At 41.3% G+C, this 12,604-nt stretch overlaps 1 protein-coding gene across 3 annotated transcripts in view; it reads left to right on the forward strand.

Moving 5' to 3' along the window:
- Positions 1–12,604, forward strand: part of PPP2R5C (protein phosphatase 2 regulatory subunit B'gamma) — a 194,323-nt gene that overhangs the window by 23,726 nt on the left and 157,993 nt on the right. For all 3 annotated transcript variants that reach the window (XM_037900956.2, XM_043548548.1, XM_037900954.2), the window contains exon 3: positions 9,167–9,326. In XM_037900956.2, the coding sequence (XP_037756884.1) occupies positions 9,167–9,326 (160 nt within the window). The remainder of the gene's footprint in view (positions 1–9,166; positions 9,327–12,604) is intronic.

Consider the following 12,604-nt stretch of genomic DNA (forward strand, 5'->3'; position numbering starts at 1 on the left):
TATGATATGCTTACAATTTTACATAACAAAAATGAAAAATCTGAATAAGTAATTTACTAAACCAAGCTATCACAATTGCTTGAATAATATCTGGTTTTCATACCAACAAGAACAAACGAACATCGGGGGAAAAACGTTATGAAATCAAAACTGACCCACGATTTTAAATACCAGTCCATCCTGACTGTACCATCAAATGGTTTTAATATAGCCTCTCATTAAGTTCCCATTTTTCTTGTGATGGTACAGTGCCCGTCTTCTAAAGGTTTAATTCTCACTAGCTTTCCTGACAGCTAGAATTTTTTTTTCTGCATCTTATAAAGGCAGTATCAGAAATAGCATCTGACAAACTTTTGTGTTTAGATGTATAGAAAGGTTAGTCAGTGACATATAGGAATCAGACTTGTAATTTTTAAGCTGTTCTATGACTTTGAGTCTAAAGTGGATCCCATAGTACTTAGTATTGAAAGGGGTTATTTGACAATAGGTGATAAAAATTGTGTTAGTCCTTCTTAAAAATTTTTAGGAAGTCAGCCGTAGGTCCCTATATCTGTAAAATGTGTAGATACAGGGATGGATTTAAAGACTTAGGCTGTCTACACTCCACTTACGTCAGTATAACTTATGTTACTCGGGTGTGAATAAGCCACCCCTCTAGAGACATGAGTTACACTGACCTAAGTGCTGGTGTGTATAGTGCTATGCTGACGAGAGAGCTTCTGCAGACATAGGTGCCGCCACTCCTTGGGGGTGGATTGATTAAGTCAACAGGAGAGCTTTCTCCCGTCAGTGTAGAGTGGCTACACTAGAGAGTTTACAGCGGCGCAACTGCATCTCTGCTGCTGCTGCTCTGCTGTAAGCGCTCTAGTGTAGCCATAGCCTATATCTACTATTGTGTTATAGATGTTCTCTTCACAAGGTGGATAAAAATCAATTATATAAAAATGTTTCCTCAGTATCTTTTTCTTTAAAATAAACTTGCTTTGCATCTTAAATTTAATGTTATGACAACCTTTAAGGGCTAAACTTACTGTAATCTATTAAAATCATTTAAATAAAAACAGCTGTAACAATTAGTTTCAAACATACAACATGGGAAATGACAGTCTAGGAAGGAGTACTGCGGAAAGGGAAATATTGGGGATCTGGGGGTCATAGTGGATCACAAGCTAAATATGAGTCAACAGGGTAAAACTGTTGCAAAAAAAGCAAACATCATTGTGGGATGTATTAGCAGGAGTATTGTAAGCAAGACATGAGAAGTAATTCTTCCGCTGTACTCCGCAGTGATTAGGCCTCAACTAGAGTATTGTGTCCAGTTCTGGGCGCCATATTTCAAGAAATATGTGGACAAATTGGAGAAAGTCCAGAGAAGAGCAACAAAAATGATTAAAGGTCTAGAAAACACCACCTAAGAGGGCAGATTGAAAAAAATTGGGTTTGTTTAGTCTGGAGAAGAGAAGACTGAGAGGAGACATGATACGTTTTTAAGTACATAAAAGATTGTTACAAGGAGGAGGGAGAAAAATTGTTCTCCTTTACCTCTAAGGATAGGACAAGAAGCAATGGGCTTAAACTGCAGCAAGGGAGGTTTAGGTTGGACATTAGGAAAAACTTCCTAACCGTCAGGGTGGCTAAGCACTGGAATAAATTGCCTAGGGAGGTTGTGGAATCTCTATCACTGGAGATTTTTAAGAGCAGGTTAGACAAACACCTGTCAGGGATGGTCTAGATAATACGTAGTCCTGTCTTGAGTGCAGGGGACTGGACTAGATGACCTCTCGAGGTCCCTTCCAGTTTTATGATTCTAATAAACCCTCCTCAAATTTTAATGAGTGAATGGGTGCTGCTTTTTAAATGATACACGGAATCTTTCACTTATGACGTCAACTCAAGCTTTAGAAATGTTTCTGTAGCTGTATTTTTTTCATGTTGGAACAGGTCTGTGAGTGTCTCATAATCACAGATGTGGAGCATATTTCACCAGAACAGGTTATCTTCTGAGTAGAGTATACCGAATGCTTTAATTTGTATCTGCTCTGACATACTAATAATGGAATTTTATGTCTGTATATGCTGTGTCAGTAGACATGTTCAGTAGACATTAATGGAAAGGTCTAAATATTATGTATGCAGATGGGGAGCTGTAGTTTTATGTAGGGAATGTGCTCACGAGGGGTGCTGCTGCTGTTTAGAGATGAAGGGATTTGCTTGGGGTTCACTTTAGCATCCTCCTTGCTAGTGGGCAGTTTGCCTGTAGTTTTCTTGTTCCTGACAAAATAAGAGTTTATTGTTGCTGCTGACTCTGAGTGATTACACTAGTGCCTCACCACACAAATACAACACCTAATTTTTCTGGTGATGAGGATGGGATCCTGTTGAAGATTAAAGGCAAGCAGCAGGAATCTGAAATTGTGCCCAATAGAAAATAGTGATCTTAAATATGACTGGCAAGCATTTGAGTTTGAAGGCACCATCTTGGAATCTGAACCAACATAGTTTGCCTACAACTGGAAGTGGCCACACTGGGACATATTGAGGACTTCCATGTAAGTTAACCTGAATCATGGGATTCTTATTCACAAAGACTTTCTTATTGTCTTGAAGGAAATTAGATCAATGACCCCAAAAAGAAACGGGCTGTTCTCTTGACAGTCTGTGGCGCCATTATGGTTATTACAAGGAGGAGGGAGAAAAATTATTGTTCTTAACCTCTGAGGATAGGACAAGAAGCAGTGGGCTTAAATTGCAGAAAGGGAGACTTAGGTTGAACATAAAGAAAAACTTCCTAACTGTCTCGAGGTCCCTTCCAGTCATATGATTCTGTGATTGTACAGTCATTTGTTGCGCCTCATTTGCCCAAGATGTACAACAAAACTGTAGCTTTGCTGAGGGCACGTTTCTTGCTTATGCCATCTGTTTGGAGATTTCAATTGCATAAATGAAATCAACAAGCTGTTGAGGTGGCTGCAAGCTGGGTCATAATGCTGAACAATGTAACTTTGGTAATTTCCTCAATGACCTGCTGCAAGATCGCCTTGTTTGTGGAGTTCAGGATAAAGTGCTTCAAGGCTATCTCCTTGCTGAGCTCAATTTGACATTTGCCATTGCTTAGGAAAAGGCCCTGGCCACTGAAACAGCATCATTGCACGCTGAGAAAATTTTTGTTGTGACAACCAACATGAACATTGTCACAATCAGAAGATTGTCATTGACAAACTTAGCAGAACAATGGGAACTCAAGCACAATGTTGTTGGACAAGATTAATTGTCGGAACATCTGTTTAGGCTGCGGAGGACAGCATCAATGCTCTGCATGTAGATTCAAAGATGTGGAGTGCCGATTCTGCAAAAAGAAAGGTCACATTGTGTGAGTCTGCTAATCAAGGTCAACAGTGTGAAGCAAAAGGACTATTGCAAGCATTCTCCTCCTCAAGTGTCAACCAAACTCAACACTTCCTTCAACAATGATGTCAAGAAGCTTTACCGTATTCAGAGCAACAAAGACTCTCAAGGTTCTGAAATGTTTGCAACAGTGTTCATTAATGGTCATGAGTACGAAATGGAAGTCCACTCAGGCTCTAGAGCGTCAACAAAGAGACCTTGTCTTTTTTCCCCTCTCATTTTACTCCCAAATTGGCAAGTCTCTTGTGTGGCTTTGGAGACTACAATGGACAAAAAGTTAACTTCATCAGAAGCTGTAATGTAAATGTTTGCTACAACTTTTTCCATGCAAGATTGCCTCTCATCATTCCAAAATGTCAGTGTGAAAGCCTCTTAGGCAGGAACTGGTTCACACTATTGAGAATCAGCATCCATGCCATCAGCAAAGAACGACTAAAACAGATAGTCGACAAATTCCCTCAAGTGTTTATGGAAGAATTGGAAGTTTACGAGGACCACAAGTGTTGCTCCACTTGGATTCAGCAGTTGTGCTGATCAACATGAAGATCTGGAATGTACCATTTCCCTTATGTCTGAAGATTGATGCTGAGCTAGAACTACAGGGAATCCTTGAGCCAGTTACACTTACAAAATGAGTTATGTGACTGTATGTGTAGTCGAGCAGAATGGCGACATGCGAATCTATGGAGATTATAAGTGCACTTCAAACAAGGCACTCAAACAGCATCTTTACCCAGTGCTTGCTGTTAACCAACTGCTCAGTGTTCTGGCTGGAGGAAAAGTCTTTGGAAAACCTTCCCTAAGCATATCACCAGCTGATTGTTGACAAAGATGCTGCAGATATGCAGACCATTATTACTCATTGAGGTCATTTTGAGTCTAGTGTCTCCAGTTTGGCATTTCTGTTGCACCAAGAATTTTCCAACATTTAATGGAAACTCTGCTTTCCAGAATTCCTGATGCTGTACCATATGGAAGTCCTGCTACGAGATCAACAGAGGATGAACGTGCTGAGCAATTTTGAGAAGTCTTGCACCGATTCGAGAAATCGGGCATTTGAATCAAGAAGGAAAAATGTGAAATTGGAGTTACAAGTGCAACCTTCTTGGATTATCCCATCAACGCATCTGGTATCCACCTGACTGAAAACAAGATGTGAGCAATCCATGATGCCCCGAGCCAAATGCCAAACAGGAACTTCAAGCATTTGTGGGGTTGCTCAACTTCTACCAGTGTTCTTTTAAAAAAGGCAACAGTCGCTGAACATCATCATTACGTTCTTGACAAGGAAGTTCCATAGAAGAAGTTATTGGCGGCCGACTCTGTTCTTGTCCACTGACTAACAGAGGCTGTTGATTATCTGTGATGCATCACCTTATGACATCGGAGCTGTTCTCAGCCATCCCTTGCCAGATGGAACTGAGGCACCTATCGCCTACTATTTCAGAACCTTCCAGTCCACCAAGAGAAAATATGCACGTATTCGTGAAGAAGTGCATGCTATCATTGCTGCAGTCAAGGAATTCCACAAATACATCTATAGATCTGTGGTTGAGATTCGTACTAACCACAAGCCACTTCTGGGAATTCTCTCCAATAACAAGTCAACACCTCCAGTCATGTCATTGTGAAAGCAACGGTGGAGTGTCTTATTAAGTGCTTATGACTACATGCCTGTCTACAAGCCAGAAAAGTCTATCGCTAACACTCTCACACTGCGACAAATGCTGCTACAGATGCTGGATTTTGCCATTCCTTCTCCAGCTGAAGTTTTGGAATCCCTCCCTGACCCACCACTTATGGCTGACTCAACTGGGAGTAGAGAGGATAGGTGGCCAGCTGGGAAACTGCCTGTAGGGTTCGAACCATTTTTAAATTGTCAACATGGGCTTTATGCCCATAAAGGTTGCCTCTTAAGGGGACGTGTTTTTATTTCAGAAAGAGGTCATTGTCACCTTAGATATGTTACATGCCGCACATCCAGGAATTATGCACATGAAAGCATTAGCCAGAAGTTATGTCTGGTGGCCAGGTATCGATGCTGACCTAGAAAGAATTGTAAATGAGACTTGGTCTACACTACAGAGTTAGGTTGACATAAGGCAGCTTACATTGACCTACATATGTAAGTACATACACTACAACGTTGTTTCCGCCGATGTAAGTTGTCCACTACACTTTACCTCTGCGAGAGGAGTAGTGCTTAGGTCGATGTAGTTAGGGTGGTGCAGAGTCTGTGTTGACACTGAATTACTTACATCACCTGTTGGCTGTTAGCCCTGTGTGGAGCCCCCCTGCTCTGGGGCTGACAACTGGGGCCCACAGCTGTCAACCCCATGCAGGACCCCAGGGTGAAGCGGGGCTCCAGCTGTTTGCTGCACAATGCCCCACAGAGTTAAGTTGGTGGAAACATTTCTGAGGAGGATGCAAACCATGGATAGAAGGCGCATTGTGTGGACATGAACCACTGTGGTAATTATTGCAGTGACTATATGTTCACCTGAGTTAGGTCGACTTACTTTGGTAGTGTAGACAAGGTCTGAGTGTAGCATGTATCAACCTACTTGAAATAACCCACCAAAAGCCTCAGTTTTTCCCTGGGAGCTGACCAGGAAACTGTGGTCAAGAATCCATATTGACTTTTGAGGGGTCCTTTTAGGGAAAGAACTTTGTGATCATAGTAGACTCTTCCTTAAAATGGCTCAAAGTGATCTTAATCTCATCACAAATGTGTAATACAATGATCACTGCTCTTTGTCAACTATTCCTAACTTGTGTTACCAGATACTATCGTGTCCAATAAGAGAAATGCTTTTATCTCTGATGAATTCAAGGACTTTGCCAAAAGCAGTCTCATTCAAGCTGTTACCATAGCACCAAGCAAATGGTCAGGCTGAATGGGTGCTGTAGAAAACCAAAGATGCTGTAACAAGGATCATCAAAGGTGACTAGCTGACAAGATTTGCCAGGTTTCTCATTGCTCCAGATCTCACTCCATTCCTGACTACAGGAGTTAGCCCAGCCAAACTACTCATGGGATGATGTCTTAAGACATGCCTTGACTGTCTTAATCCCAACCTGGCTAAGGAATTGCAACACACCAGGATCAGGTTCTGGATTCCTCCTTGTGATCATACACCCTGCTTTTTTCACACCATAAGAAAGTGTATTCAGTAGACATTACGGTGCTAGACCAAGGTGGGTTCCTTCAATAATCTCCTATAAAGGCCAGACTGCCAATGGACAAGTTTGCTGTCATTACATCGGCACCTGAGAAGACGCTCATCTCCAAACAACGTTGCTCCAGAGGAGTCTTCAGGTGTGCCTCCTCTAAAGCCAACTATCAGTTCTCTCCTTATCGGTACCGCCTCCAATCTGACACTCCGAGCGTGTCGAAGTTGCTACTTGAAGGGGACAGTGCTCCTGTCTTTCTGGGGGTTCCTGTTGGATCATAGTTATGAAAGACACCTGTCCTGTGGAGTGTCATAGAGAGACTGCAGTGCAGGTGAGAGCACTACGGTGGTTGAATGATCATGTTGCTGAAGAGGAGAGGGGTGTGATTTATGCAGTGGGGGTGCTGTAGTTTTATGTAGGGGAATGCGCTCACCAGCGGCACTGCTGTTACTACCCCTGAGTTGTTGCCCAGAGAGGAAGGGATTCACTCAGAGTTCAGTTCAGCTTTCTCTTTAATAGCAGACAGTTCGTCTATAGTTTTCCTGTTCATGACAAACAAAATAAGAGTTCATTGTTGCTGCTGACTGTGAGTGATTACATGAATTGCTCACCACACACATAAAACACTAAAGTAATGAATCGATGGGCAGGCAATGCTTTGTAGTGTGTGCAGAGGTGAACAAAAAGTAGCTTAAAATTTAGGACAACAGTATTCCAGTGAAAATGCAACTGAATCTGGTTTCTTGCAGCTGTAGCTTCACGCTGATACGAAACCATACTTTGCTGGCTACCATATATACCTCATTTTAACTCCTGCTGTAGTCCGTATTAGTCTGACCACTTATCAAAGTCAGGAATCTGTGTCTTTTAAGCAATTTTACGCTTTGACAGTACAAGAAATAGCAAAAGGAGACTGGGCATTGTTTTGTTACAGAGAAGTGTCAATTGTAATTGCACACATGTATACTTTAGTGTAAAAAAAAATGTAAATCTGAGAGCCTTTTCAGTACAGATAATTCAAAAAGCATTGAAAAGTTTGCAGTAATGTCTCTAGCTAGATCAATTCTTGTTATACTCATAAAATTACCTTACTCTTAGAGTAACAGCCGTGTTAGTCTGTATTCGCAAAAGAAAAGGAGTACTTGTGGCACCTTAGAGACTAACCAATTTATTTGAGCATAAGCTTTCGTGAGCTACAGCTCACTTCATCGGATGCATACTGTGGAAAATACAGAAGATGTTTTTATACACACGGACCATGAAAAAATGGATGTTTATCACTACAAAAGGTTTTCTCTCCTCCCACCCCACTCTCCTGTTGGTAATAGCTTATCTAAAGTGATCACTCTCCTTACAATGTGTATGATAATCAAGGTGGGCCGTTTCCAGCACAAATCCAGGTTTTCTCTCCCCCCCACCACCCCACTCTCCTGGGGGGGGGGGAGGGGGGGAGAACCTGGATTTGTGCTGGAAACGGCCCACCTTGATTATCATACACATTGTAAGGAGAGTGATCACTTTAGATAAGCTTTTACCAGCAGGAGAGTGGGGTGGGAGGAGAGAAAACCTTTTGTAGTGATAAACATCCATTTTTTCATGGTCCGTGTGTATAAAAACATCTTCTGTATTTTCCACAGTATGCATCCGATGAAGTGAGCTGTAGCTCACGAAAGCTTATGCTCAAATAAATTGGTTAGTCTCTAAGGTGCCACAAGTACTCCTTTTCTTCTTACTCTTAGAGAAATTATATCCTTATTAAGGATTCTCTTCTGGAATCAAACATATTGTAATGATCAGTGTAGATGGCACTACCTATTGGTGGAGGTGTGGTCTATCTTTATCTTAATGCTAAATTTTAATGTTTTATGTTGTCTTGGTTGGGGGTTTGAGGGGTTGGGGGGTGGGAAGATGGAGAGAGAAAGTGGGAAACTGGGAGGAAGTTAAGTCCTGCCTGTGTGTGCTGAGAGGTACTTGCAGTGTTCAAATAAATCCTTTGATTTCTGCATACAGGTAGTGCGACTGGTGGCAGTGGCTTCAAGATGGCAAAAGCACTGACTCGGGCTGCAGGGCTAAAAATAGCAATGTAGACATTCAGGCTCTGGCTGGACTTGGAGACCTACCCCCCTGCAATTTTATAGCCCTGCAGCCTGAGCCCCGTGAGCCCAAATCAACTGACCCAGGCTAGCCACAGCAGTACTGCAGGTCTTGTATTGCAGTGTAGACATACCCTAAAAATACAAGACAGGCAAAGGGTGGGGAAAAAAAGCAATGTGACATACATACACTATAGAAATGCCTGTAAATGGGGTGGGGGGAGGGGAGTAGAGTGTTCCAAATAGATTAGGCAACACAAGTGACAGAATGATATTCCACATCTTTGGAGAATTGTGGCAAAGTCAAGACCGACTGACTGGAAAGAGCGAGCAGGGAAGTAGGTGGCTATGCAGTCAGAGGTAAGCTAGAGTAAGTTCATTAGAATTTTATTCTGTTTTTAGCAAAATCAAGCTTGCCTTTAACCTAACTCTGTTTTTCGAATGTTCTGTTTAACAAGCTCAACTACATTTAAATGTTTTTTTTTTTTAAACAGGTGTCAAACAAAAAAACAAACAGCTCTCCTCCCCCAGCACAATTATCTAAAATCAAAGTACCTGCTCCACAGACTGTACTGAAGAAGGAAAAACGGCAGAGTTCTTCAAGGTTTAATGTTAGCAATAACCGAGAACTCCAAAAACTGCCAGCTTTAAAAGGTATCTGTTTTTTTCCTTCTATGATCTTTGTTAAAGTTTTGGCGTTCTTAGGGGTAAGTTAATAATAGACACCCACTTTAATTTCCAAAAGTTGGCTTTTCTTTATATGAAAATATAAGTTGTTGTCTATCACAGCTGAAATGAAGATTTCCTAATGCGCGCCCTCCACCGCCAAAAAAATCAAGGTTGGTATATGTGTAAATGTTACTTGAGCACAGCTTGACCAGATGCTACTTTAGGGTGAAAGTCACTTCTTTCCACGTAAAACCGTTGTAATTGGGTTTTGTGTGGAAGACTAAGCAGTGTTGAGAGGCTTAGATTTCACACACCAAAACCCACGGGCAGGCCATGCAGCTGCCCTTCCGCCATCACCCCCACTCCTCCTTTTACAGCAGCTTTTGGGCCACAGTATTCTCAGATTCAGCAGCCCTCCTCATCCTATATTCACTCAACCCCCTCCACACATCCCTATTCAGGACCAGCGCTAAACTAACCTTTGGAATTTAGTTGATGTGTCTATGTGTCTAATCTGCCTGCATCTTTCTGGAGGGCTAAAGTGGTTTAGAGGGCCTTGTGTTAGCCCTGTGAGTATAAGTGAATTTCTCCCTTTCTGATTAGAATGAAGTCTTAAGTTTTGTGTTGTTTTGAAACCACACTGACCAGTTTTGGTGAAGGGAGAAAATTTCTGACTTTCCTTTAATATCTTGTTACTACTTGTTTCTGCTAGTGGTCCATTTTGTGCAAACTTGTATTCTAGCGCAAAACGTAAACAGTGACATCAGCAATGTTAAGGCAGAACAACTTCCAAACATGTGGCATGTATGATGTAAGATGAGCTGATCTGTTGATACAAAAGTGAGCGAGGTTGCTTTAAGGTTTTGTGCTAGAGTGCGAGTTTGGATGTGGGGTATGTATTGCTTTTTGATATCTGTTAAAGGTGGAAGTGAAAGCCTTAGAGGGGCATGTTTTAACAACAGTGTTGTAGGCAGTGTGAAAGTGGCTCAGAGAGACTTTTCCCTAAATTCTTCATTTCCCTGCTTAAATTTATTAGTGTCCTTTGAAAATGAGGAAATTCTGTTAGTTTTTAAGCCAGTGTTAACTCTTTTGCTCGTTACGTGACACTTCTTGCAATAGGGAGGGTTAGGCTCTACTGTCCTGTTTCCAAGCAGATGTCGTTAGTGATAAACAAAGGAAGAAAAATATTTTGCAGCAACTGATGTGCACTGCATTAGCAGAACAGTCTCTAAATAGAACATTTCTTTGTTTCTTTCAAGGGATGCTAACTGCTTCCTTAATAGATGCTTTCTATTTATTTTATAAAACCTGTAAATAAAAAATGCTTTAGTGCCACAGACTGTAAATAGCATTAACATACATATCTCTGTGTGTGTTCAGCTATCATGACCATTTCACCATAGTTACACGATGACAACTTATTTTTTGCATTACTTTCCATTTTTTGTGAGGTGGTAAATTTAGTACTTACGTTCACAGCGCTGGAGACTGACAACCTTTCTTTACCCAAAGAAGGGTAGTGTTAGTGCAGACTTCTCCATACAATCCTGCTAGTGTGATGAATCCTGTTCTGAAGTGACCACCTCTATGGAGAAGAATTATTTGTGTATTGTGATAGTAACCAATTGTGAAAGACACTGTACAAACACATAACAAAAAGATGTCCCTGCTTAAAGTTTACAATCAAAGAATAAGACGAGAGAACACATAGGGAGTATAAGGTAGTTCAGTGTCCGCGCCCCTTCAGACTTTGGGTTCCGTGCTTAAACTGTAAACCGGGCAGTCAATGTTGATGTGAGAAACAGTCCATTAAAAACTGGCAATGATGTTTTGACCTTGGTGAGTGTCATGGAGGTGGAAAATTCTATCCTATCACCAGTCCCTCAAACAAATTCTTAGATTAACCACTGATGTGCATTTTTGAAAACCAGAATGGATTATTCTGTAAGGATTATATGCAGTCGAACACACTCTTGTTCTGTTGAGAAATAAGACTCAGTTGTAGAATGGTCTGTTAATAATGTTATGACTTCGTTGGAAAAGTTTTCTATTATGAATATGCAGGATTTTTTTCACTAATGAAACAGTCTTGATTTTCCAGTATAAGTATTCAAACAGAAGGAATACTTCTTACTGTGGTCATGTCAGCATGGTAAATGTTATATTTTAAAATATATACTCTATCCTTGTGATTTTGAGAATCTGTCCATTTAAACTCATTAGGTAAATTAAATATACTTAGCAATAAGTTTGCTATTAGAAGAAAACATTGAACCTCTTGGATGATGATTAAATATAAAATACTGTTTCAGCACTGAAGATCACTCAGTTCTGTGCCTTTTTGTTGCAAGTGTATTCAGTCCTAGCTTTATAAAAACGTAACTTCAGTAAGATGTTATAACTTTAAAAAAAACCCTCTTTCCTTAACATTTTCACAGTATTTTTCATCCCACTGCACTTTACGATTTGTGTGATGTATGTAATATGCACATAGAATCGTAGCAGTGGAAGGGACCTCAAGAGGTCTAGTCCAGTTCCCTGCATTCATGGCAGGACTAAGTATTATCTAGACCAGGGTTTCTCAAACTTGCTTGCACCACGACCCCCCTTCTGACATCTTGCTTACTACACGACCCCAAGAAGGGGGACTGAAGCCTGAGCCCCATTGCCCAGGGCAGGGGGGACAAAGCCCAACCCCTCCTCCATAGGGTGTGCCAACGCTTGAAGACTTTAGCCCTGGGCGATGTGGCTCGGACTTTGGCTTCATTCTGAGCCCCAGCAAGTCTAACACCAGCCCTGCTGATCCCATTAAAATGGAGTCCCGATCCAGAGTCTGAAAATTGCTGATCTAGACTATCCCTGACAGTTGTTTGTCTAACCTGCTCTTAAAAAATCTCCAGTGATGGAGATTCCACAACCTCCCTAGGCAATTTATTCCAGTGCTTAGCCACCCTGACGGTTAGGAAGCTTTGCCTAATGTCCAACCTAAACCTCCTTTGCTGCAGTTTAAGCCCATTGCTTCTTGTCCTATCCTTAGAGGTAAAGGAGAACAATTTTTCTCCCTCCTCCTTGTAACAACCTTTTATGTACTTAAAAATGTATCATGTCTCCTCTCAGTCTTCTCTTCTCCAGACTAAACAAACCCAATTTTTTTCAATCTTCCCTCTTAGGTGGTGTTTTCTAGTCCTTTAATCATTTTTGTTGCGCTTCTCTGGACTTTCTCCAATTTGTCCACATATTTCTTGAAATATGGCACCCAGAAC

The sequence above is a fragment of the Chelonia mydas genome, chromosome 6, assembly GCF_015237465.2.
Source record: "Chelonia mydas isolate rCheMyd1 chromosome 6, rCheMyd1.pri.v2, whole genome shotgun sequence".
Lineage (NCBI taxonomy): Eukaryota > Metazoa > Chordata > Testudines > Cheloniidae > Chelonia > Chelonia mydas.